Source organism: Selaginella moellendorffii, unplaced genomic scaffold (assembly GCF_000143415.4).
Source record: "Selaginella moellendorffii unplaced genomic scaffold, v1.0 SELMOscaffold_34, whole genome shotgun sequence".
NCBI lineage: Eukaryota > Viridiplantae > Streptophyta > Lycopodiopsida > Selaginellales > Selaginellaceae > Selaginella > Selaginella moellendorffii.
In genome coordinates, this window is record NW_003314295.1 from 1,679,318 (window position 1) to 1,701,070 (window position 21,753).

General features: G+C 51.6%; 9 protein-coding genes across 9 annotated transcripts; 3 read left to right on the top strand and 6 right to left on the bottom strand.

The window, feature by feature from the left end:
* Positions 1-280: 280 nt before the first annotated feature.
* LOC9656153 (MICOS complex subunit Mic10) lies at positions 281-735 on the bottom strand. The gene has a single exon (XM_002977570.2). The coding sequence runs from the start codon at positions 661-663 to the stop codon at positions 418-420; it is 246 nt and encodes an 81-aa protein (XP_002977616.2). The 5' UTR covers positions 664-735; the 3' UTR covers positions 281-417.
* Positions 733-3,325, bottom strand: LOC9656154 (pentatricopeptide repeat-containing protein At3g26782, mitochondrial). Its single transcript, XM_002977571.2, has one exon. It carries the CDS (start codon positions 3,304-3,306, stop codon positions 889-891), a length of 2,418 nt encoding a protein of 805 aa, XP_002977617.1. The 5' UTR covers positions 3,307-3,325; the 3' UTR covers positions 733-888.
* Positions 3,314-6,140, bottom strand: LOC9656155 (DEAD-box ATP-dependent RNA helicase 7). Its single transcript, XM_024682548.1, has 14 exons — positions 5,712-6,140; positions 5,536-5,661; positions 5,348-5,488; positions 5,115-5,297; positions 4,902-5,056; positions 4,720-4,837; positions 4,567-4,668; positions 4,456-4,516; positions 4,225-4,396; positions 4,075-4,171; positions 3,921-4,015; positions 3,734-3,867; positions 3,605-3,680; positions 3,314-3,539 (listed from the first exon to the last, which is right to left on the bottom strand). The coding sequence occupies exons 1-14, from the start codon at positions 6,093-6,095 to the stop codon at positions 3,395-3,397; spliced, it is 1,989 nt and encodes a 662-aa protein (XP_024538316.1). The 5' UTR covers positions 6,096-6,140; the 3' UTR covers positions 3,314-3,394.
* Positions 6,141-6,194: 54 nt separating this feature from the next.
* On the bottom strand, positions 6,195-7,886 carry LOC112348998. Its single transcript, XM_024682549.1, has 5 exons — positions 7,796-7,886; positions 7,592-7,733; positions 7,215-7,426; positions 7,076-7,141; positions 6,195-7,022 (listed from the first exon to the last, which is right to left on the bottom strand). Exons 2-5 carry the CDS (start codon positions 7,634-7,636, stop codon positions 6,614-6,616), a joined length of 732 nt encoding a protein of 243 aa, XP_024538317.1. The 5' UTR covers positions 7,637-7,733; positions 7,796-7,886; the 3' UTR covers positions 6,195-6,613.
* Positions 7,887-8,043: 157 nt separating this feature from the next.
* Positions 8,044-12,365, top strand: LOC9656156. The gene is made up of 7 exons (XM_024682547.1): positions 8,044-8,654; positions 8,733-9,578; positions 9,639-10,085; positions 10,142-10,331; positions 10,406-11,814; positions 11,949-12,096; positions 12,189-12,365. Exons 1-5 carry the CDS (start codon positions 8,253-8,255, stop codon positions 11,359-11,361), a joined length of 2,841 nt encoding a protein of 946 aa, XP_024538315.1. The 5' UTR covers positions 8,044-8,252; the 3' UTR covers positions 11,362-11,814; positions 11,949-12,096; positions 12,189-12,365.
* A 675-nt stretch (positions 12,366-13,040) lies between these two features.
* LOC9639365 (calcium-dependent protein kinase 6) lies at positions 13,041-13,982 on the bottom strand. Its single transcript, XM_024682383.1, has one exon. The coding sequence runs from the start codon at positions 13,980-13,982 to the stop codon at positions 13,041-13,043; it is 942 nt and encodes a 313-aa protein (XP_024538151.1).
* A 309-nt stretch (positions 13,983-14,291) lies between these two features.
* LOC9656157 (protein TIFY 6B) lies at positions 14,292-15,707 on the top strand. Its single transcript, XM_002977405.2, has 6 exons — positions 14,292-14,454; positions 14,562-14,746; positions 14,831-14,900; positions 14,953-15,217; positions 15,284-15,341; positions 15,413-15,707. Exons 2-6 carry the CDS (start codon positions 14,574-14,576, stop codon positions 15,552-15,554), a joined length of 708 nt encoding a protein of 235 aa, XP_002977451.1. The 5' UTR covers positions 14,292-14,454; positions 14,562-14,573; the 3' UTR covers positions 15,555-15,707.
* Positions 15,708-15,982: 275 nt separating this feature from the next.
* Positions 15,983-19,088, top strand: LOC9639366 (acyl-CoA-binding domain-containing protein 4). Its single transcript, XM_002977406.2, has 15 exons — positions 15,983-16,375; positions 16,438-16,599; positions 16,666-16,743; positions 16,803-16,898; positions 16,946-17,012; positions 17,063-17,124; positions 17,171-17,310; positions 17,366-17,492; positions 17,540-17,654; positions 17,702-17,790; positions 17,850-17,936; positions 17,990-18,256; positions 18,319-18,792; positions 18,844-18,903; positions 18,962-19,088. The coding sequence occupies exons 1-15, from the start codon at positions 16,280-16,282 to the stop codon at positions 18,998-19,000; spliced, it is 1,959 nt and encodes a 652-aa protein (XP_002977452.1). The 5' UTR covers positions 15,983-16,279; the 3' UTR covers positions 19,001-19,088.
* On the bottom strand, positions 18,958-20,536 carry LOC9639367. Its single transcript, XM_002977574.2, has 8 exons — positions 20,298-20,536; positions 20,172-20,239; positions 19,962-20,109; positions 19,799-19,879; positions 19,584-19,670; positions 19,401-19,486; positions 19,229-19,349; positions 18,958-19,169 (listed from the first exon to the last, which is right to left on the bottom strand). The coding sequence occupies exons 1-8, from the start codon at positions 20,505-20,507 to the stop codon at positions 19,095-19,097; spliced, it is 876 nt and encodes a 291-aa protein (XP_002977620.2). The 5' UTR covers positions 20,508-20,536; the 3' UTR covers positions 18,958-19,094.
* Between the last annotated feature and the right edge of the window lie 1,217 nt (positions 20,537-21,753).

A 21,753-nucleotide genomic window follows, 5' to 3' on the forward strand; every position in this document is an offset into this window, starting at 1 on the left:
CAAGGCAAAGTTGACCATAAATGCCCAATTGGGCCCAGCGCGTAGCCTGCATGGACACGACCTCTCCTCCCAAATTTTCCCTGGCACACATTAATTCATACACAAGGAAACTTCGCTCGCGAGCTGGAAAGAAATTCGTTTTAAATGCCCTGGAGTTTGATCTGATCATCGCAGAGCTCGCTGCTAGCGCGATCTTCCAAAATCCGAGCTCGCCACAGTCCAAACTGTGCGTCGCCACCACAGATAGGATTGAAAGAGAACACCAAGAATAAGATCGAGAGAAACAAAAACAAAGTGAGCTTATCATTGATGATCTTGGTTCTTACTTTCTTATTCTCGGACCAAATTCCTCCTCCTTGTCGATCCAAAATGCGGAGAGAAAACTTCCACCCCCAAAAAACCCTGTTCGTTCTGTCTCTAATCTGCTCGGCCCAACAATCCCAGCGATGAATTGGAGTCTTTGAGGATCCTGGAGCAATCTGTGTAGCCGGAGCCCAATCCCACGCCCGCGCCAAATGCCATGGTCGCCCATCGCGCCGATGGCGAGCGGAAGAACAGCAGCCCCGCGAACACTCCCACCGCCGACGAATACACGAACCTGCGCAGCATCACGTCGTAGCAGGCATCCATCTTCTCATCGTGCACTCGATCCGAGCCCGGCATAGCTCCGATTCCTGCCTTCTCTCCTCCGCGTCCTCAAACCCTAGCTCCCTCTCAAACCCCAGCCCTAAATTTCCACGTGGCTCTCTTTTTCTTTTTTAAAAATAAAACAGTACATCTTATCGCACGGCCTAGTTTCGACGCGCCACATCAGACGGTCCAGTTCAAATATCTAATCGGACGGCCGATATTCAAATAGCCGCATCGGACGGTCCGGGGCCATCGTCCTCACCAGTAATCCCCGCAAGAGCACGCCCCATCCTTGAAATGGTGGAACCTCCTCACGTCCCTCACCACGATCTCCCTGCCAAACACCTTGGAGATGAATTTCGAGGCGTTGTGGCAATCCACGCACACCCGCAAGTTCTTGATCACGCGTAGCGTGGATCCCTGCGGCGTGCTCATCATCCCAAACGCGATGGCGAGCTTCTCGCTGTGGAATCGCAGCAGCTGCTCCTTCTGCTCCTCCTCCACGTCGTGGAGCACCTCGCCCGTGACCGCCCGGTACCCCGCGCGCTCGATCGCGCCCATCACGCGCTCCAGCTCCGCGTAGATCGCCTCCGACTGTGGGTGCGATCGATCGCGCACCACAAACTCGTGCACCTTGCTCCGGATCTCGATCGAGCTCACGCCCGGGATCTTCCGGAGCCCCAGATCGGCCATGATCTTCCTCACCGCCGCAGCATCGTCCCACCGCCCGGCCGCCGAGTAGATGTTGCAAAGCGCGACATAGGCCGCGGTGTGATCCGCCCTGAGCTCCAAGACCCTCTCGGCGGCAAATCTCCCGCGCTCGGTATCGCCGTAGATCCGGCACGCGCCCATCAGGGCCATCCACGTGGCGGCATCGGGCGGCACAGGCATCGCCTGGACGATTCCGTGCGCATCCGCGAGCCGGCCCTTCCGCCCCAGAAGATCCACCATGCATCCGTAGTGCTCGGTCGCGGGAACCACGCCGTGATCCCCGGTCATCGCCGAGAAGTGCTCGCATCCGGCTTTCACGAGCCCGGCGTGCGCGCACGCCGAGAGGAGATTCAAGAAGGCGATCCTCTCGGCATCAAATCCCTCCTGGAGCATCGCCCGGAAGAGATCGCAGCAATCCTCGACGCGGCCGTGCTGCGCGCTCGCGGAGAGCATCGCATTCCAGGAGATCTCGTCCCTGGCGGGCATTCCATCGAAAGCGTCCCTGGCGTCGCGCAGGCTGCCGCATTGCCCATACATGCTCACGATCGCGTTCCCGAGCGTGACATCGCGATCGAGGCGCCGATCCGCGGCGACGCAGGCGTGGATTTGCCTACCCTCGCTCAGCGCCGCCAGGCTCGCGCACGCATCCAGCGCGGTGATGTAGAGGATCCTGTCGGGCGAGATCCCGCGCTCGATGGCTGCGCCCCAGAGCTTGAACGTCGACCGGCGATCCCGGCACTGCGCGTATACTGCGATCATCGCAGTGACGAGCGCGGCATCCCATTCGCCCTCCTCGCGCGCCGAGAAGACCCTGATCGCATCCTCTTGGCCATCACATCTCGCGTAGGCCATCACAAGATCCGTGACGATGGCTACGTCCGTGACGACGCCGATCTCTTGGGCGATGGCCTCGACGAGCCGCGCGACGCGAAGATCCTCGCATCCTTCCAGCGCCGCAAAGAGAGTGGATCGCGTTGGAACCACGCCCTCGAGAAGCATCGCGTGGAACGTCTCCACGGCTAGCAGATGGCCGATCTGGGTAAATGCTGCGATCATCGATGTCCACGACACGGCATTCCTCTCGGGCATCTCCGCAAAGAATTTCCTGGCACAATCGATCTCTCCGCAGCGCGCGTACGCATTCACCAGAGCAGTAGCCACGACGACGTCAGATCCAAGCCCTGTTTCATCGAGGCAGGCGTGGAATCCCTTCACCTGGGAAGCGCGAAGTGATGGCGACGAAGAACACGCCTTGAAGACCGAGACAAATGTGACGAGATCCGGCGGGATCCCGAGCTGGAGCATCCGATAGAAGATCTCCAACGCCTCTCTCGGCGATCCATTCTGCGAATTCGCGGTGATCATCGCGTTCCACAGCACCACATCCAGATGCCTCTCCAGATGCCCAAACAGGGCATTTGCGTCGCGCAGGCTCCCACACCGGCCATACATGCTCACCAGCGCGCTCGCAACGATCTCCTGGAGCCCCAATCCAGCCTCGACCGCGCAGCGATGGATCAATCGTCCCGCCGCGAGGAATTCCTCGCTCGAGCACGCACTAAGCACCGACACAAACACAATAGCATCTAGCGCGATGCCCTCTTGCAAGATTCGATGGAACAAAGCTATGGCGGCCGCCGAATGGCCGCGCGACACGTAAGCGGATATCAGGACCGTCCAAAGCACGATGCTCTTGTGGGCGATCTTGTGGAAGACGTCTATCGCGCTCTCGAGGCTGCCACACCTGAGATACATGTAAACGAGGCTCGAGGCCAAATACCCATCGCGAGACAAGCTCGGGCTACTCGAGATTTTGGAGTGAAGAAGTTTGCCTCTAGCAATCGAGTTACATTCCCGGACGAGACGAACAGCCGCGGCAGAGTCAAAACTCGAAAGATCCTGCTGCTGCTGCTGGATCCAAAATTGTTGCTGTTGCTCCAATCCTACTAGCTGGGATGATCGCATTCTAGAGTCACCCGAAGAATATCTTTATCTCCGCCTTGCCAAAAGTTTCGTCGTCGTCCTCACAATCAAAACTGGAGTTTTCGTGGAGCTAGTACTTGCGGCCCCCTCTTCCACCGCCACTGTAGCCTCCACGACCTCTTCCACTGCTAAATCCTCCTCTGTTACCTCTTCCACCGCTGTATCCACCTCTGCTGCTTCCACCACCTCCATAGCCACCACCGCCATATCCACCCCTGTGGAAACGAAACACGAACACGTCAGCGAAAACCAGCGCATGAAGGAATGTAAAATGCAGTACGTTCTCTCGGGCTTGGCCGTCAGCTCTGGAAGAGACTCAGGAATCGAGATGGTGAAGTTATCCGCGCCGTCGTTTCCTGATCACGCAGCAGACTTAGGAACATACGGCAATGAGGTGAATTTGTTTTACCGATCAAAAACTCGTCCACCATTGCGCTGGGAACGTCAAAGACCGCTGCTTTACCGTCCGCAGTAAGGTTCATGCGCCGAATCGAGGAACTACATTCCTCGCTTAAAAAACCTCGCAACGCATTGAAGATATATCTGTGTTGCAGCGTATTAGAGAAAAGAATCGACTTTGGAAATTGCAAACGTACCCCACGGAATGTATCGGCTTGGACACTTCGAAAAGTAAAGTTGTAGCGTCGTCATGCGATGTCTGCAATGATCTCCTCTTCACTTCAGTGCACCCCTGTCAGAATTTCAAAGCATCAGATATAACATTCGTGGCTTAAGAATATAAACGCTTACGGCAATCTTCGCTAGAGCCTTAGCCAGAAGTTCCACGGCCGGACGCTTGCAATCGCTGACAAGTTGCTCTGCTGCTTCTTTGAAGAAGGGTACTACGCTGAAAGAGTACGATACATTTTAGAAATAAATCAAGAGAAGGTTGAGATGTACCTGTCTGAAACTGCTGAAACGGCCTTAATAGCGGTGAATGATGATTCCTTAGCGATTGTAGAGGGCTGAGGAGGTGTGATCTTTTCGAACTTAAATCCTGCCTTCGCTTCAATCATAGGTATCATATATTCCTTCTTCCGATCGAACATCATCACGGCAATTCCCGTATTTCCTGAAAATCGAAGTGGATCATCAGCAAGTTATACTATAAAAGGATACTGAACAACATACCCGCTCGCCCCGTCCGACCTGATCGGTGAATGTAAGTCTCTACATCCTTTGGTGGCTCACACTGCTCATCGAAACTTTACAACCCGTTATGATGCAATAGAGGAAGCAAACCTGGATAATGAGTTGGACGTCATTGATATCCAAACCTCGAGCAGCAACATCGGTGGCAACTAAGACAAGGAACTTTGCAGACCGAAATCCAGCTAGAGTGTGCTGTAAAAGAAACGATGTAACGCACTGCTGACTATGTAATCCATTCGTTACCTCTCGCTGTGCTTGTGGAATGTCTCCGTGTAATGGCCTGGCGACGTTTGTCCCTAACGAACCAGCAAGCTCGGAAGCATCATTTTTCGTCTCCGTGAAAACTATAACTCTTCCACCACTGGAAAGAAAGAAAAGAAAAGAACAGATGAGAGCAACCTCCCCTAGGAAATGAAATGCTTTACCTGCCATAAACCTTAATCACATCTGCTATCATCTGAGACCTCGCAGAATAAGCGCATTGAAGCAGCAAGTGCTTGACATTGTTACTGGCCTTCATTTTCTCATCTCCAACAAGGTCCACGGTTTTCTTATTTGGTTTAAGAAACCTCGTTGCTATCTGAAGATAAAAAAAAGTTCATATGAACAGAAAGATTCATTTTTATTCCGTCACGCACCTCTTTCACCCAGCTGGGCATAGTAGCACTGAACAAAAGTGTCTGCACGGAGGAGGTATCTTCGACAGCGCCTAAAATAGCTTCAACAGCCTCCACAAATCCCATGTTAAGCATCTCATCGGCCTCATCAAGGACTCGGAACTTCAAAGTTTTCAAGTTCAAGTCACCGCGGTCCAGGAAATCCTGCAAAACCGAAGCCTGGTAAGGATGTCCAGAACAACAAAATCCATTACCTTAATACGTCCAGGAGTCCCAACAACAATGTCCACACCACGACGCATAGCATTCTGCTGGGGACCATACTGACTTCCACCATAAACACAAATAGTGCTCAAGCCAGCAGCACCTCCGTAGCACTCAAAGTCTGCATGAACCTATAGAGAAGAAAGCTTTACTCGCGAGTCATGAAGTTTCCACTTACTTGTTTCGCCAATTCACGCGTTGGAGCAAGAACTAGAACCGTGGGAGCACGTCCATAACCTTTTTTCCCCGAAGAAGACTTTCGCAGCGATTCAATGATAGGCAACACAAAAGCTAGCGTTTTTCCCTGGAAAAACAAGAACTTTAGGCGCTCTAAAGCTACAACGAAGGACTTACTTGGCCAGTGCGCGCTCTTCCAACCAGATCATCGCCATCTAGGACGATGTCAAAGCTCTGAGCTTGAATTTGGAACAAGGCCTTGATCCCTTTCTCCCTGAGCATCCCCTTGACAGCGTCCGAGATCCGGAAATTCTCCAGCGCGTAGGGATTCTCGACATCAATGTCGCTCTTCTCCGGGCTCGACGGCACCTCGGATTTCTTGCGCTTCTTCTCTGGCTCCTCCGCATTGCCACTCTCGCCCTCTTTCTTCTTCCTCTTCTTCTCCTTCTTCTCGGACGAATCCATCTCCTTCTTCTTATCCGCCAAATCCTCCGCCGCAGCTGCCTTGAGCTTCTTCGGCTTCTGCTTCACGATCTCTGGCTCAACCTCCACTCCCGGCATCGTAGCAGCGATGCCAAAGACCTAGAACAAACCTCTAGAACCCTAATTCCTCTCTTTTGGCGGCTAAAAGGGCAAAAGCGCGACGACACGTCAGCCCTATGATTTAGAAGTATTAAGTTAGTACAAAGTTAAACAAACTGGTTAAACTGAAATTAACAAATAACTTATTCTTCTCACTGGGCTGTGCTTCGTCGCCTGGGAACGTTACAACCGGGGCAGCGGGAGGAGAGGTTCCAAATTGTACACCAAAACTCGTCGCAAGAGAGAATTTTTTTTTGTTGTTCTTCCGCCATTAAAGTCCATCCCTGCCCCTAGAAACTTTTTTTTTCCTTCTTCCTCCTGTTGTCAGGACCAAGCAGCACTAAAAACGAGAAATCTCTCCAAAGAACGAACAAAGGATCCAATCCAACCAACGATGAAGCTCTCTCTGTCGCCCCCTTGATGAAAAGCTCAGTCCAGAGATATCTACACGGAGCAGCATCCATTCTTCCTCCTCCTCCTCCTCCACCCCGGGAAGCTCAATCGTCTACAAGTCTCCACCCCGGCACTGGGATCTCTAGCAACTGTTGCTCCGTCAATCCGCCAGGGCCGGCCTTTGCCACGGCCTTGGCAACCGCGGCGGTGGCTTTTACCTGTGCCTTCTTAGGCTCCTTCGAAGCCTTTGAAACTTTGAGCTTTGTGGTGGCGACAAGTACCTCGTCGGCGGGCTCCTCCGTGCCATTGGTGGTGGTCTCGCTCGGGTCCCTCTTGATCGCTACCACCGCGTCCGCTACCACCGCAGTGCTCGTCGTTACCAGCGCGTTGCTCATCGTGTTCGTTTTGTTGTCGTGCCTCTCCTCGTCTGGCATGTCTGTGTTCTCGGCGGAACTAGAGCTAGTAAGCTCTGCTTTTTCGTCGGTCTCTTTGGAGGGAGACCTCGAGAGAGACCTATTAAACTCCCCCGAGTTAGTGAAAAAGAAAGAAGAAAGAAAAATCTTAACTGGTAGTGGAACGGACAGCTTCTACCTCCATATCCAACACGCTTTATCATTTTCCTCTTGAGCAGTCTGCGAGTTCTCAGGCAAGAAAAACAATGTTAATACACCAGACTGCAAAGAACGCACATTTTCTAGTCCTTACAGTCTGAGAGCTTTGCTCGTGTCTGGATTGTTTCCCAGTGCCTCACGGATCACCTTCTCGGTAAGGGTCGCATTTCCAATAAGTTGAAGCACGCGGTAAGAACAGCGCAGCACGCGACTTTGTTTCCAGCCCTCCTCGTCAAGATCTGCCTTAAGGAAATCTCCATTGCTACTGGAAGGGCTCACAGTCATTTCGGACTTCCCCTGGTTCTTCTGCAAGGAAGACAAAGAAAAAAGAGAGTCAACAGAGCGCCAAATGCACCTCTAGATCATCACACCACACAGAAACCAAGCCCTATGGTCGTCTAGATCCCTATCTACTGTAGAAAAGCCGCGCAAGAAGGCCACAAAACCTCACATTCTCCCGGATTTACAGACCTTACGGACGCCCAGTCGATTCCTCGGCGCAAACCGCGATGGCATTTGAAGCTTTTCTCAGGCGCTGCAGCGAATTCCCAGCCGGCACACCATGCGACATCCACAATCTAGGGCCGCGACGCGCCGAGCTAGAACCCTACCGCTGGAAGAAGAAATTTCGGAATGGAATCACAAACCCTAGCTGCGGCAAAGCGCATTATATACCTGGAGGGAAACCTGGAGATAGACTGGGGATGAAATGGCTTAGGGTTTAGGGTTCTGTACAGGCCATACGCCATGGACGATCCGACTGCAGAGTTTGCAACCAACGGTCCAGATCGATCGCATCTGTGGCGAATATGCTACCGGATTGGCACGGCTCGAATCGTCCTGTGAGGGGAAAACATTCTGTCTTATCAGAGGCTGACACGCGTCTCGTGCTGGGCTGTCAAATGTTCCACACGCACAGCTCTTTCTTCTTTGCTGGTAAAAGGAGTGCTTAAATCCTTTGTTCTAGGGTTTGGGGCTCGAGGGGGGCCAAGCGCGTCGTGGAGTAGCGACGAGGTCAAGCAACGCCTCCAATCGGTATGATCAGTCCCTCAGCTCGGAATCCACGGATTATCTGAGCTACATTGCGATCGCTGTCGCGAGAGGCTGTGATTTCGGGTAGATCTTGGTGAGAATGAATCGATTTCTCTCCAAATCCAAGAGTATGGAGACTGGTAGCAGGAGATCGACGGAAATTGGGCCCGGGTTGCCACCGCTGGATGTGAACTTGTCCGAGAGCGCTCTCAAGGAAGCCGCGTATGAAATTATCCTGGTAGCATCGGGTTCCATCGCCGCCAGGGCGCTGGTTTACACAGGGATCAAGAAGAGCACGAGTTTGAACAAGCCTGCCGAGAAATCAGCCACGGCTATGGCTGCCAGTCGAATGAAGAAAGCTCTGGGGCTTAGATCTAAACGCGACAGTGACAGTCAAGGAAAAGCCAAGCAGCCGATAGAGCGTCTGAGAATTCAATTAGGTGTATCGGAGAAAGTGGATGCCAGAGTGAGACGAGCACTGACGAGAGCTACAGCAGGACAGGTATGGAAATCCCGTTCCAAGCTTTTACTCCTTTGCTTAAGCTGTTTAAGCCCACCTTTCCTCTTTTTGTTGATGCAGACTGGAAAGTCTCTCGTTGTTCCCGTGGAGCTTCTCCAGAACATTGGCTCCACCGATTTTTTTGAGAGCGAGGAATACAACCAGTGGCGAAGTTCTCAGCTAGACGTTCTGGAGGCCGGTTTGCTTTGCCATCCTAAGATCGATTTGGACAAACGTGAGATTGGAGCGCAGCGCTTGAAGCAGGTGCTGTTTGAAGCCAGGCAAACTCCGTTTGAGACCGGTCGGAATAGCGAACGCATGCAAGCGTTGAGAAGCGCAGCTATGGCCTTAGCAAGCAGGGGAGACGATGGTATCCATTGGGCAGATGGCTATCCTTTCAACGTCCACCTTTACCAGGTGTTACTGCAGTGCTGCTTCGACACACAGGATCCGAGTGCTGTCATCGACGAGATGGATGAGTTGGTGGACTTGCTCAAAAATGGCTGGAGTATACTTGGCATCGATCAGAAAGTTCACAACATCTGCTTCCTGTGGGTTTTGTTCCGACAGTTCTTCGTCACGGGCGAGACTGAGCTGGAACTTCTAGGTGCTGCTCAGACTCAGTTGAATGAAGTTTCTAAGGATGCCAAGAACGAACGGGATCCCATTTATATCCAGCTTCTGAGCTCGGCTTTGTCGGGGATGCAACAGTCAGTTGAGAAGAGGCTCTTTTCGTACCACGACGCGTTTCCAGTTGGAGGTGCCGGACTCATGGACAAGCTGATCCCGTACGCCCTCGCTGCTGCTCAGATCTTGCACGAGGACATCTCTCAAGAGTATCGCCGAAGACGGACGGAGCAAGTGAACGTGGCGGCCACCAGGATTGATGCCTACATACGTTCCTCGGTTAGGAGTGCTTTCGCAATGGTAAGTTCTGTCAGTTCTGCGGTACTGTTTGTTTAGCTAACTACTGTTAATTGGACGCAGATGATGGAGCCAGTTGATTCCAAGAGAAAGTTGGCCAAAACTCAGACTCCGGCGCTTGCTGTCCTTGCAAAAGATACTATGGATCTTCTCCGAAATGAGAAGGCAAAGTACAGTCCAATCTTCAGTCAGTGGCATCCCAATCCTGGGGGTGTGGCAGCTGCGACTCTCCACGCGTGCTACCACAGGGAACTTAAACAGTACTTGACTGGACTCAAAATTCTCACTCCCGAATCCGTAGAGGTTCTGAAGTCGGCAGACCAGCTGGAGAAAGAGCTCGTTCAGGCCGTCGTCGAGGACGCGGTTGACTGTGACGACGGAGGAAAGGGCCTCATTCGAGAAATGCCTCCTTTTGAAGGTGATTCCACTGTAGCGGCCTTGACAAAACAGTGGGTGCAATCGAGCATCGAACGCCTCGGGGAGTGGGCGGAAAGAAACATGGCAAAAGAGGTTTTGTTTCTGAAGCGTGTCTCCACTTTGGCTGACGTTTTGTGGCCTGTCTGTAGGACTGGAATCCAAATGCAATGCGTGAGCATTATGCGCCATCAGTGGTGGAGCTGTTGCGGCTGATCGAAGAGACCTTGGACGCTTTCTACGTGCTCCCCATCTCGCCTCCAAAGGACGTAGTCCAGGACCTTGCTTCCGGGGTGGACCGAGTTTTGTATCGATATGTTGCTCACGCCGTCTCCAACTGCGGTAAGCTATTATTTTGCGGGCCAACCAAGGAAACTTTCGGACTGATATCTTATGTTTCTTTGTGGTTTTCGTAGAATCCAAGACAAATCCCCGTTTGCCGCCTTTAACGCGATGGAACAAAGATCTCCATGCAAAGAGCAGCTTATCCTGGTTCAAAAAGGACAAAAGGAAGGGACAGGTAGAGCCCAGGAATGGCGTCCAGCACGTCGACACGACCGAGCTGCAGCACCTCTGCGTCCGCATAAATACGCTGTATCATCTGGAGTCTGAGCTCGAGTTTATGGACAAGCGCATACGAGCCGGGTGGCAGGACAACAGCGTGAAGCGAGACTCGGAGCCACAATCCAAAAAGCAGCCGGGCAAATCTCCAGACGCCAGCGGCGATCAGGCAAAGTTTGAAAGAGCACGGTCGAGCTGTAAAGAAGGCATCCAGAAGCTGACCGAGGCCGGCGTCCACCGCGCCGTTTTCCAAGACATGAGGGCGGTGCTGTGGGACGGACTGTACGCCGGGGGCGTGGCAAACGCCCGGGTGGACCAGGTGATCCATCAGCTGGACGCGCAGCTGGAAGTCATCGCGTCGACCGTTTCGGGGCGGCTCCGGAACAAGCTCGTGACGGCGCTCATGAGGTGCTGCTTCGACGCATTCTCGCTGGTGATCCTTGGCGGCGGGCCGTCAAGAGCGTTCCAAGCCGCGGACGCGGCGATGCTGGAGGAGGACCTGGCGGCGCTACGGGAGCTGTTCAAGGCCGATGGCGACGGGCTCCCGGCGGAGGTGGTGGACAGGTACTCGTCGTGCGCAGCGCAAGTCCTCCCGCTCTTCGCCATGGAGACTGGCGAGCTCATCGACAGGCTCAAGTCGCTCGACGGCGGCGGCAGATCGAGGGGCTCCTCCTCCGCGCCCGTGCCCCCCAATCCCAAGAGCTGGAGCCCATCGGATCCAAACACGGTGCTGCGAGTTCTCTGCCACCGCGCGGACGAGACGGCCTCCAAGTTCCTCAAGAAGGCGTACGGCCTTCCCAAGAGAGTGTGATCTCCCGTACTAGCCCGATTTTTTGTATATAGAGGATATTCCTTAGAATGTTGCTTGACGGAATATGCGTCAACGCTGGCGGTATATTCTGCGCGGGTTTTTCGCGCCGTATATACCCCGCATATGCCCTAGCTCTCGTCGCTCTCTCCGTGTTGCGTGTCCGATCGTTTTCTTATTTCTTCGCTCCCCGGTCTTCGCTGCGCCTTCCTTTGTGTGTCGGCTATTTGCCAGGGAGGGTTAGATCTGGATTGTCAATCCCTCGCCGCGGCACTGTAGAAATCTGCGATCCACGGCGCACTAGAAATTCTAATCTTCGCCAGAGCTGATTGGCTGGTTGCTTGATTCGAGCGTTCTTGCGCGATCTTTTCGATTCTTTCTTGCTCGGGGGAATGGCGGAGGATCCCAAATATGCCTATCCCGCGCAGCCGGCGTATGGCTATCCCCCCCAACAAGGTATGCGTAATCTTCCCTCTTGTCTCTCTTGTTCTTCCAGCATTTCCATTCGCCGCTAGAAATCTTTTTCTTGGAGTTTGTGGCTTTCGATTCCTACGATCTTGAAATTTACTCTCTTGCGGATTTGTCTCCAGGGTATCCGCCACAGGGCTATCCCCCGCAAGGCTACCCGAATCAAGCGCAGGGAGGATACTACCAGCAGCCACCGCCAGTAGTTCCACCGCCGCAGTATCAACAGCAAGCTCCTCCGCGCAAGAACAACAGCAATTTCTTGACTGGATGGTAAGCTTTCGGTCGATCGCTCGAGCTTTTCCATTTTCTCATCTGGATTGGATGGAGCCTGACACCATCGATTTTTAATTTCTTCCCTGTAGCTTGGCCGCGATGTGCTGCTGCTGCCTCTTGGATGACTGCTGTTGCGACCCCACTCTCTTGATCATCGACTGAGAAGAAGTCGAAGATGAAATAACGCGAGATGTGATCCATCCATCTATCCGTGTGTAATTTATTTGGAAATTTATCAAATCGCTCTTTTAGGGTTCTTGGGCAAAGTTTAGGGCTCTTGGGTGAAGTTTTAGGGTTTTATGCATGGAGCTCTCGTCCGAGCAGCTCCAGCGCAAGGTCGAGGCAGTCGAATTCGCCGCCGAGGAGCTCCTGATCGCCAGGCGCCAGGTAAATCTCCGAGAATGCGGCCGCGGAGAAGTTGATACCTCGATCGCAGCTTGTGGAGAGCGACAAATCGCGGAATGGGACGCGGGAGGCGCTCACGGCGCTGCGCAGGCAGGCGCGGACGTCCAAGAGCAGCGTCCTGAGCAGTGAGAGCGACGAGAAGATCTGCCGGACCTGTGGTGATTCCGATGGATCGCGCCCCGTCTGGAGCTTGTGCCCGGGGGCCGACGTCTTCGTACGCCTGCCCTTTCATCAAGTGCATTGCAATCTGGAAAGAGGTGGGACACTACTTTTTGGTATCCTTGATTGTTTTCTCATTTTTTTAGTGTTTCCAGCGCAAGTGGAGCTCGAGACAGACGTGAATCGATTGCAGAGCACTGTCAAGGAGAAGACGTTTCTTTTGTCTGAGAAAGGAGCCATCGCGGATGTGGTCAGCCCGAGCTTAGTGGAGAGCTTTGTCAAGCTCAAGGATCGGCATTGAGTTAAGTTCTTCGCAATGCACAATAGTTATAGCGATCTCGTTTTGCGAGATTTACACTTACATTGTTTGATGGATCTCACTGGTCCGGGAAGAAGCCCAGTATCCACTCGTGATCGAAAAACTGCTCCAGCGTGAAGCGCTCCTCGGGCGACCTTGCGATCATGCACCGGATCAAGTCCGCCGCCAGGGGTGGTATGCAGTCCCACTTGAGCTCCCTCTGGATCTTATCGTCGCTCCTCGCAAACACCTCCATCATCCGCCGGTAGCTCAAGTTGTAGAACGGAGTCATCCCGGAGAGGCAAGTGTAGAGAACCATCCCGAGCCCGAAGACATCACTGGCGGTGGAGTATGATCCAGCGATGACAGACTCGGGAGCCATGAATCCGGGGGTCCCGATTCCATCGCTGCTCCACGGCCAGCACGATCCAAAGTCGCCAAGTTTGATCTCGTACTTGTTGGTGGCGGCGGCGACGGCCGCGCCCGGAGTTGATGATCCAGCGCTCGCGGGCTTGACGAGAACGTTTCCCGGTTTGATATCGCAGTGGATCATCCCGCGGTCGTGGACTTGATCCAGCGCGACGGCGACGTTGTAGACGACGGTGGCGGCCTCCTTCTCGCCCAGCCGCGTCTTGAGCTTGATCATGTCGGTGAGGCTGCAAGAGCACAGCTCCAGGACCAAGTGGCAGACCTCGTCGTCCATCTCGCCCACTACCATCTCGAAAATCTCCTCCTCGAGCTTGATCACGCCGGCGATGGCGCTCGCCATGGTTAAGGCCCGCGCTTCTTCCCTCCCGCGGCCATGGGCGATGGTCTTGACCGCGAAGGCCGCTCCATCGGATCTTCGCAGGGCTTGGAAGACGCCCTGGGATCCATCACCGATGCGCAACTGGAGGGTGTATCTTTCGACCAGGCGCGGGTATTTGTGCCAGAGCTCGTCGTCTAGCTGCGAATTTCGGGGCCAGTGATCGATGATCTTGCTCGCCCGCTCCAGATCCGTGTCACAAGCTCGCTTCGTCATGAAATTAGGGTTAAGCTATCGAAAAATTAGGGTTAGGGCGGTAGGAAGTAAAAGATTTTTTAACAAAAGGAAAGTTAGTTTGGGTTAGGGTTAGGGTAGAGGTAAAAGGTGAAGATTTTGTGGGATATTTTCTTATTATGAATTATCAAACGTGTTTCATGTTTCCCACTGAGAAGGGCATATGCTCCCACGAGATTCTCCGTCGCGACACTGCCACGTCCGTCCCTCAAACGGAGCACATGTCATTTGGCCTCGTGGATTTCAAGGCGAGGCGAGCGAGTGCGTGCGAGTGCGTTTATATTCTTTCGTGTCCACCATTTCATCGCATCCATCCATCCATCCCCACCCCATTTAGGTCTAGCGCTACCTTTCTTCCATCGCTTTCTTGGGTCGATCTATTGGAAGGCGGCCGCTCTCACAACCGGATCGATCGACCGGCGCCTGGAATTTTACTTTTGGGGCTTTCTCTGAGGTAAGATCTTTTTCTTGTTCTCTCTCTCTCTCTTTCTCTGTCGTTCTCTCTCGGGGCTTTGGCTTTTGGAACTTTTGCTTAATGCTGCTTGCTACTGGCTCCTCTAGGGAAATGCGAAGATGGTCCTCGAGGCAAGGGAGTTGCAATTCAGGAAATTGCTAACGGGGGATGCTGGTTTCAACGATTCGGCCACACTCTCGCTTCTTCCGCCCAGCCAAGTGAGTTCTCCTCAGCTGGAAGTTCCTCTGGAGAGACCTTTGACTCATGCTGCTCCACTTGTAAATGGCGCAAGGTAGAGAACGTTTTTTTTTTCTTTCTTTGTTTCTTTTCCTTTCATGGATGATGGATTGGAGCTCATATTTGTTTGACTTTGTAGGCCGAAGCACCAGCTTACGATCTTCTACGCGGGTTGTGTCAACGTTTATGACGATATCCCTGAAGATAAGGTGTGTTCCACTTGTGAAACTTCTCTCGTGTCTTACACGAGTTTTTCTTCAGGCTCATGCGATCATGCTCCTGGCTGGGAATTCAGCCACTGGAAACGCGAGTCAGATTCTGGGATCCTTGGCATCCTTGCAAGCCCCGTCTGCAAACCATGCCGGCTTTCCCGAGCCGGCTCACAAAGTTCGTAAGTTACAGCAGGGATTGGCAGCTCCATCGCAGGCCGGTTTGCTTCTAAGCCTCAACTTTGGCGGCCGCGCAAGTGGAGGAAACTTTAACCCCGGCATTCCCAAGATCTCGTGTCCTCCAGTTCCAGCTCAAGGTACACACAGCTTTTCTTTTTCCTTGTTCATGTTCTAATTTGTTTCTATCTTTTACTTTGTCGCAGTGCTTCCACAAGCGAGGAAGGCTTCTCTAACTCGGTTCCTCCAGAGGCGTAAAGAGAGGTAAAAACGTAGAGCAGTGATTTGCTTTTTGCGAGCATTTGCTTATGCGTGAAGGGAGAAATTCTTTGCAGAGTTCTCCAGCAGTCTATGGAGTCCGTCAAGGATGACAAAACCAGCAGCGAGTTTTCCGTGAAGAATCAGGACTGCGCGTCCGCTCAGGAAGAAAATTCCGCCCTCAAGAAAGAAACCTCGGTGGGATCTATCGAAGCTTGAACCTCTAAACTTTATACTACGTATATACTTTTTCTAACTCCCAACTTAATTTCTGTAAAAACAAAGCTTAAAGAGAAAAGTTGAAAAAAATGAAGAAAAGGTAGAAAAAAAACTTAAAAAGAAATAGATTTAGGTGACTTTGTGTATCGTCAATTTTTTGGTTCTCGACTTAGAAATCATGGGAACTTCAAAGTTATTGTTTGATCGATTGCAGGCCATGGTATTTGCTTAGCTTGCAAGACATGGTTTGGTTTGTATTGTTCGTTTGTTTGCCTTTGATTAGAAGATACATACAAAGGAGAAAGAACAAACCAGTGGGCAGTGGGCAGCCGTACGCTCTGACTGATTGGCCGCCTGGCCCAGAATGGCTGAGCCGTGGGCGTACGGTCGCGAAAGCCAATCACTTTGGCTTTGGAATTTTAGTGTTTTTATCCAGTCTGGCGATGGTGGCTTTGCTGCCTGCCAGGGGACTGCGCCAAAGATTTGTGCGCGCAGCGATTTCAATGCGCGATTTCTTCCTCCAGTGATCGATGCTCGCTCCTCTGACCGGCGGCGCCGCGAAGAACAGGCTCTCTGGCGCGGTCGTGCGACGGGAACAGGGGATTCGGGGATTCGCGGTCGCGATTTTGGTAGGGTTTGTGTTCTGTGCATGCGGTGGTTCCCACGAGCGAAATTTCGGAGATTTGGCTCCGGATTGCTCGGATTTGTAGCCTAGCTCGCGAGCGATGGAGGCGCCGCATCCTTCAGCTCATCACAGCAATCGGCATGAAGGGAAGCGGGACTGGTTTGGATTGTTCTCGAGCTTCCGGCACGTCTCCAAGGTAAATCTTGCTGCTAGCCTTGCATTGCAATGCGAGACTATTCTTCTTTATTTTCGCTGTAGCATCATGAGGACTCTCTCAGCCTCTCCAGCACTCCTTCCCCTGACGGAGGCCTACAATGCCTTGGAAATCGTGGCGGAGACGAGAAGCTCGAAGACATCGTGGAGAATAGGAATTGGACGGCGATCCAGCCGTCTGGATTCCGGCCTCAAGCTCGCCGTAACGTAAGTTTGAGCTACATTTTGGCGAGAGGAATCACTCACGGTGGTTTCTTGGTTCTTCTTCTTTAGCACGCAACGACAGTGATAGGAAGGAAGATGATCGTTGTTGGTGGTGAAACGGATAATAGAAAGCTCAACGATGTACACGTAAGTTGGAAACACACTTTCGGATGATGATAAATATTTCCTTGCTGGCTGTGTTTTAGATGCTTCACCTGGGAAAATTGACATGGTCCGAGCTTGGATCATCTGTAATAACAAAACCTTCGCAACAGCTTCCACCGTGTAGCGGCCACAGCCTGGTACAAACACTTGAGATATTCTTCCTTGATCTATCATTTATTTACAGATTGCGTGGGGGAAAACTGTTCTCTTGGTTGGAGGAGATATGGACCTTGACACTGACAAAGTCACAGGTTCGATAGCTACGTTCTCGAAGAATTCTATGACCTTTCCCTTGTTACAGTTTGGTCGTTTGACCTCGAGACAGAACACTGGACTAAAGTCCATGCGAAAGGCGACGTTCCCGTAAGTTAAGTGAGCTGTCTCACACAGCACTGACGAAACTGTGCAGGCAGCACGGAGTGGTCAAACTGTAAGTCGTGCCGGCTCTATTTTGGTCATGTTTGGAGGCCAAGATGCAAGAGGCCGCATGCTAAATGATCTTCACGTTTTGGATCTCAAGTCACTCATATGGCTTCCCTTGCTTACAAGGTAGGCTACATGTTTTACGCATATGCTGCTACCACTTTTTTGCTGTTTCTCTCAGTGGCAAAGGACCATCACCACGGGCCCGACATGTTGCTGGCATGTATGATGATCGTTACCTTCTTGTGTTTGGCGGTTCGACGAAGACAAAAGTCTCAAATGATCTCTATGCACTTGACTTTGAAACTGTACGTATGTCATACGGCATTCCCATCCTCTGATATCCGTTTTGCAGATGGTGTGGTCTCGCCTAAAGCCAGGAGGATGTAGTCCATCTCCTAGGACGGGCAGCTCTGGCGTCCTTGTGAATAACAAATGGTACATTACGGGCGGAGCTCAGCGTGGAACCAGTACGGTTTTTTTGTGGCTTTTCATCCGGTCTAATATTATGTCTCAGGAGTTGCTGAAACTATAGCACTTGATATTCCCAAAATGTCATGGATGAACGCTATGAGGAGTTCGCTGGATTCTGTTGCCAGTAATCAGGTACAGGGTTTTGTATTTGTCTCTGTAGTAAAGTTCTTTTTGTTTTCCTGCATGCACAGGGACTGAGCCTTGTTGTAGTTCAAAAAAAAGACAGGACTTTTCTTGTTACCTTTGGCGGAAGCGGTGCGAAATCTAGGAGCAACGAGGTTCGTGCTTATTATAATCACCTTCCGTCCTCTCGTGACATTAGAAATCGTAGGTGCAAGTGTTGTACATTGCATCAGGGGAGCAAAGGGAAGACAATGACATTTTTCATGGCAGCAACGGACGTACGTCACCGAGAGATCCGCTTGTACCTTCTGCAGCTCACAATGCTGTGAGCCCCACGAATCAGCGCCCGACCGTCCTCTCTCGGCTTCTAGACTCTCCCTCCCCGGAAGCTGTTCCTGGTCTTGTTCCGCTGCGCCAGATACACTCTCAGGCTCATCAAAGTTACAAGGCAGGCGAGAAGGTTCTTAACGACAACGTAAGCACCGAAAAGATGGTCTTCATGTTCTTCAGTAATACCGATGCAGGCTTTTGTGTCAGGTTTCGTATGGCGAAGAAGAACCCGAGTCGCCGGATGCACACGACACCGTGACTAAGGAACCTCAGTCGCCACGCCCCGTGGAGCAGCACGAGACTTCCGTGGACGCCGACGTGAAGTGCGATTCCGATTCTCAGTCGGACGAGATCGAAGATGTTGGCTCGGAAGAGATACTCAAAGAAAAGCTTGCATTGGCGGTGAAGAAGAATCTCCTGACCGAGGCAGAGCTCGAAGCAGTGCAGCAAGAAAAGGACGAGCTGGAGAAGAAGCTGAACCTTGCAACCAGGAGCCAGCAATCCGCCGAAGCAAAGCTCGGCCTGGTAACGAGGGAGGTGGAAGGGCTGAGAAGAAAGCTCGAGGCGTCGGAGCTCGTCCAAGAAGAGTCCAACAGCCTTTCCAACATCGTCCACTCTGAGAATTTAAGGCTGGAACACGACCTCTCGTTTCTAAAGGCGGTGCTCGAGGAGACTCAAAAGGTAACTTTCATTGCGGCATAGCTGAGCTTTCTCTTTATGATCACGTTGTAGGAGTTACATTCCACTCGAGGAGTCCTGGCCAGCGAGCGCACAAGAGCCTTTCAACTACAGGTTCGTTCGTTTTCTCACATTTTTGTTGTCACTCATTCATACGGGGACTGCCTGTCAGGTTGAATTGTTCGAGTTGAAACAGACGCTACAATCATGAGCGCGACTAAACCAATTTGTACATATGGTTTTTTTGACGTATGGAAGGTTCTCTTCGGCATTTATAGACAAGTACTACGGTTGTTGTTTACAGTTCACGCTCTCACCTTCCTAGAGAAGACGACGTACATTGGATCCGTTCTTCCGGGATTTGGCGATATATCCAAGGCCTGAAAGAAAACTCTGGCAACGTTGACGAGAAGAAAGGCAGGCTTGGTTTTTCAAGTACCTCGGCTGGTTCGTATCGTCCAGCGTAATGGAAGTAAGCACCAACAATCCAGACGTGATCCACGTCCCCAGTTGCCGTCCACACGGAGACTGCCTTCGTCCAGAAGCATCGATTCGAGAAACTAGAGGCAGCGGCGAGAGTTATCTTATCCGAAAGCAGGCGAGGCACGTACCTCAAGCAGGCTAAACCTCCGGGCTTAAGTACGCGATTCATCTCCTTGAAGACATCAATGGGCTTGCTCAAGTAGTCCACACTGACCTGTGAAGGAAAAGAGAGATGGAATAAAGCGAGGAGCCAGGCACACGGAGAAAGAACGAAGGAAAAGCAACCTGGAAAAGAGGCCAAGCAGCTTTACCGTGTTTGTAATCACGTCGAAGGAATTGTCCTCATAAGGTAGGCGAGGATTCTGGTTTAGATCTTGCACCAAGTACTCTGTTAGCACCTGCGAAAGAAAAGAGAATATATATATATATAAGCTCTCGAGAAACGAGGTGAAAGATTTTTCTATTCTAAAGGAGCTGGAAAGGAGCGAACGGAAGAACGAACAAAAAAATAAAGCCTGGACCTTACTGGGTTCCGTTTGAGCTCTTCCTCGTTTAGTCCTTGTCCGGCGATGCGTTGCTGTGCGTAGTTCTTGGGATAGTGGCTAACCTGTGAGTCAGATCGTCATGGCCTAGCGAAACAAAAAGAAACGAAAAAAAATTCGAAAGAAAGCGAAGAAAATCTCGCGTACCCAGCTGCTACACATGTCTAGCAACGCCACGCCGGGAGTGTTGCTTGGTGGGAACACTGTTGCGTAGTATTTAGTGAGCGCCTGGATCGCAGCGTCGTCAATGTGAGTGACGAATCTGGGCGTGGAGTAGAAGAGCGTGTCTGGTGATCTTGAGAAACAAAGAACGTCTTCCATGTTAGCGAGAGCATTAGCTATCAATGTGGAGCTTACTCGTCATAACGCTGGAAATCTTCCTTCTTGAAGGGGAATTCCTCCGGCCACACCACGTTTCTTAGAATCTGGCGAGAAGGGGGAGAAATCCTGTGGAGATCGATCGAAATATCCGGGAATTCTTACCTCCTCTGCCTCGGATCTCTTCTTGGACCTGGCGGCAAACGCTGGATCCCCGCCCTGCGGCTCCATGATTCCAGCCGCCGCCGCTGCGGCGCCGAGCAGCGCCCGGCGCAGGAATCTCGGCGCTAGAGACGCGCTAGCTCGAGAGGATGGCGTCGGCGACCTAGAACAAACGCTGCGCCACCGGTAGCTCGCAGTCACAGCTGCCGCCATAGCTCCCTGACCTGATACGTGGCAGGGATTATTCGATGCCCGGAATATGCTTCCGGTTTGAAAAATCAAGGCCAACAGTTTGATTTTTTAACTGTCATGCCCCGTTAGATATTGTACTCATTTCGAGAATAGAAGATCAAGTTCTAAATTTTCTGGTGAGCTGTGCCGACCAATGCCAACGTGCTTGATCATAAATTTAGTCATTTTCATAGTATTAGTAATATGTTTTAAGAGCACCAAATGCCTGGTGGTGAGTGTGAAGAAAGTTTCCGCCGGAATTCTAAGGAGTGGTGGTTTTAAAACTTGCAATCTTCTCATATTCTTCTCGTTCTGTGATCGCCTCATCTTCATCTCGTCTAGTTCAATGAATGCAAAGCTTGACAAATTCAGATTGACTTAGCATAGTTAACGTGTTCCTTGGGAAGATTTAGGAGCAAGCCAAAAAATGGTGGTCGTGCTGATGGTGATAAAGCGACCACCGCATGAAGAAACATTGGAATTGCATTTGTCAAAGAGGGCGCAACTTAGGGCCCCCCAAACTCAAACAAAAAGGGTGGTTTTGTCAAAGGAGATTGAATTGAAACGCTTTTGTTTTTGCAAAGAAGGAGAAGTAGCTGTTCTTCTGCTGTGCTCCCCAAAAAAGGCATTGAATGGAGACAATGACATATATAATGGCTAGAATTACAAAATCTGCTGCACTCACTTGCCAATGCCACCCACCCCAAGCCAACCAGAGGAGAGGAAAAACCAACACATTGGGGCCAGCCCCAAAAAGAGAGAAGCCCTAGAAACCTGCAGCAACAAAAGGCCATCCTCCCATAAAGATCATTCAACTCCCCTTTGCAACAAACTCTGTACTCTTGTGTGCTCCTTTCTTGTGTGTGCTGTAGGGTGGCATGGGTGCAACATGTAAGTGGGACATGCATTACAGAATCTTGTTCCCCACTGTTGATCAAGGATTAAGGCGAGTGTAACAAAATTCCATGGAATCTATGACGAGCTCGTGAGGTGTGTGTATACACGCACACGACACGCTAGAATGAAGGGTATATTTGTACACGACATAGTTGCTTCCAGGGAGGATGTCAATCTTCGTGGAGCCCGCGAGAACACAAAAAGTAGGAAAGAAAAAAGTGAGGAAAGAGAAAAGGTGGCGAGGTTTCACCGGGCCAAATCGCCAAAAGCTGGGAAGGCGAGAATAAAAAAAACAAGATTACCTCTCCATAATTCCCGCTAGTTCAAACAC